We start from the raw sequence: 2,566 nt of genomic DNA, 5'->3' as shown, positions 1-2,566 counted from the left end.
TTATTTCCTCAAATCTTCTAATTCTGGGGGCACTATACGATAAAGTGTCATGGCAGGCGGCTTTGCCCCGGGAACCAGCTCAATCTGATGATCAACTTCCCTTCGGGGTGGCAACCGTTGGGGAAGTTCTTCCGGCATCACGTCCCTATTGTCACTAAGGACGTGCTCAATGCAATGAGAAAATGGAACTGCCTCAGAAAAGCAACAAGGGCAGCAAGAAAGGTTGGTTCACCTCTCTTAAAAACCTTAACAATTTGCATCACCGATAAGTGCATCCCGTTTTGTGGTACCTGAATAAGGGGTACCACGCATGAACCTCCGGTGTCGCTGATGTGCATCTGGTTGTGACGCGGTGAAATAAACGCGTTAACCTCGTACCAAAACTCCAGCCCTAAAATGATATCGAACACGTCCATAGGTGCAATGGTGAAGTCGGTCAACCCCGTCCGACCTCCTAAATCAATGGGGACTTTAGTAGCGAAGCCATGGATAGAAGTGGGGAGGGCATTGAGCGTCTTCAACATCGTGTTGCTAGCAACATAAGTCAGGCCAAGATCTTTGGCCTTCTGCTCCGTCACGAAGTTGTGAGTCGCACCCGTGTCCACCATAATCTGCACGTCCTTGCCATTCAAATTGGCATCGACAAACAGTGACTCGCGCGACCTGATACTAGCCGGTTGAGCAGCCAAAGCAGCAAGTGAAATATGATAAAACAAAGCCATATGATTGAACATACCAACATCAACGTTCTTTCCCTTGTCTGTCCTGCTATTCTGCCCCCGTTGCTCCCCGGCGGAACCTCTAGTTTGCATCGCAACCTTCTCTTGCTGCTTTTCAGCAGTCACCATTGCACTCAATTTTCTCAAGGATGGACAATAACGAGCAGTATGTGTCATCTCCTCACAAATATAACAACCTTCACGATGAGGAGCGTCTTCCTTGCGGTCCTCATAACTCTTGCAGAAATTAGAAGGTTGATCACTAGTGTTACCTTTCGTGTCGCTGCCTCGGTTTGGAGTTGGTCTGCCTTTGATCTTGTTGTTGTCAACCTTGGGAGGAACAGTTTTGCTCCGATTGTCCCTCTCCTTTGCCGCATCTGCCTGAAAATCGTTGAGCGATTCTGCCACTACTATCGCCTCATCCACATCGTGAACTTGATGTCTTTGAAGTTCTTGTTTGGCCCAGTTTTGGAGACCATCCAAGAAGTAAAACAACAAGTCTTCACTGGTCAAGCTCGGAATTTAGAGTGTCAATTTCGTGAACTCTTTCACATAATCCCGAATAGAGGAAGTTTGTTTCAACTCCCTCAACCTCCGACTGTCCTCATGGACAACATTCTGCAGGTAAAATTGACGTTTGAGTTCTCCCTTGAACTGCTCCCATCTGTCAATAATACAAACCCCCTTCTCCATGTCCGCCTTCCTTCTCCGCCACCACAACATTGCCATATCAGTCAAATACATGGCAGTCGTTTTGATTTTGGCAGCCTTGCTTTGCATGTTCACGTGCTCAAAGTACGCATCCATCTACCACAAGAAATTTTCAACATCTTGAGCACTCCTTTCCCCACAAAATTCCTTGGGTTTGGGAGCCTCAATGCGTGTCTCACGCACAGTCACGGGAGCAGCAACCCCCATCTCGGCAGCCTCATCAACCTGCAGTTTCAGTGCCTCAAACTCTCTATGAAGAGAGGAGAGGGCCTCGGTGAGCTTGAGTTCGAGGTTGGACAAACCCTCTTAGTGAACTTCCTCAAGCTCAACAAGGTTGTTCTTCACATCATCCAACCCTTCAAGTGCCACAGATTCAAGAGAACTAAAGTTATTCTCAACAACAACAATCCTTCTATTTAGGGCTGACAACCCCGCCTCAACTCCGATAATCTTTTCATCGAGTTGTATAATGTCCGACCCTTCCCCCTCTTCACCAGCAGCTCTACCACTAAGAGAAGGGTTACAAAAAGGTTCTCTTACCTTACTCTTGTCACGTTTCTTGTAAGGGTCCCTCCGAACTTTAAGCTCCTTCTTTTGGACAGCCTCATCATTCCGTTGGGACTTTGACGTCATGCTTCACCGTTGCTCTGATATCACATGTCACAGGGCTAATTTTTTACCTCGTGGAACAGTCTATGAAGGCTTGCACAACCCTTTAAAACTCAGTCCAAACAGTCAAAACAACACCCAAGGATGTAACAAACAAGACAGTCAAAATGCAGCCCATAAAACAATCAAGGAAAGGCAATACAAGGAAGAAAAAGTTTTTGGGAGGCAAGAGCCAATTTTTCAATATATTTCTCCAAGTCTTTCTACAAGATAAGTTGCCTAAAAATTCTATACAAAGTGCTTATATGAAAGTCAAAAACGTTTGGAGACAAATCCCAAAGGAAAAGCTACAAATCAAAATCTTTACAAAAGCTCAAAAGTAGGCAGAAATGTTTTGTCCCAACATTGGGGGATATTCTTGGCTGGGCATGGTGAGCATTAATGTTCATCTTAGCCTCCAAGCAACCCCCAACGATTGGGCTGAAGTTTGGCTTACTCTCTCGACTCTTCAAGTCTCGATATGATCC

At 45.8% G+C, this 2,566-nt stretch overlaps 1 protein-coding gene across 1 annotated transcript; it reads right to left on the bottom strand.

Moving 5' to 3' along the window:
- LOC138342100 (uncharacterized) lies at positions 1 to 1,526 on the bottom strand. Its single transcript, XM_069294288.1, has 3 exons — positions 1,312 to 1,526; positions 233 to 1,224; positions 1 to 188 (listed from the first exon to the last, which is right to left on the bottom strand). Exons 1-3 carry the CDS (start codon positions 1,524 to 1,526, stop codon positions 1 to 3), a joined length of 1,395 nt encoding a protein of 464 aa, XP_069150389.1.
- Between the last annotated feature and the right edge of the window lie 1,040 nt (positions 1,527 to 2,566).

The sequence above is a fragment of the Solanum lycopersicum genome, chromosome 2, assembly GCF_036512215.1.
Source record: "Solanum lycopersicum chromosome 2, SLM_r2.1".
Taxonomy (NCBI): domain Eukaryota; kingdom Viridiplantae; phylum Streptophyta; class Magnoliopsida; order Solanales; family Solanaceae; genus Solanum; species Solanum lycopersicum.
Note: the sequence above shows the minus strand (reverse complement) of the source record. Positions and strands in the feature narration are given on the sequence as shown.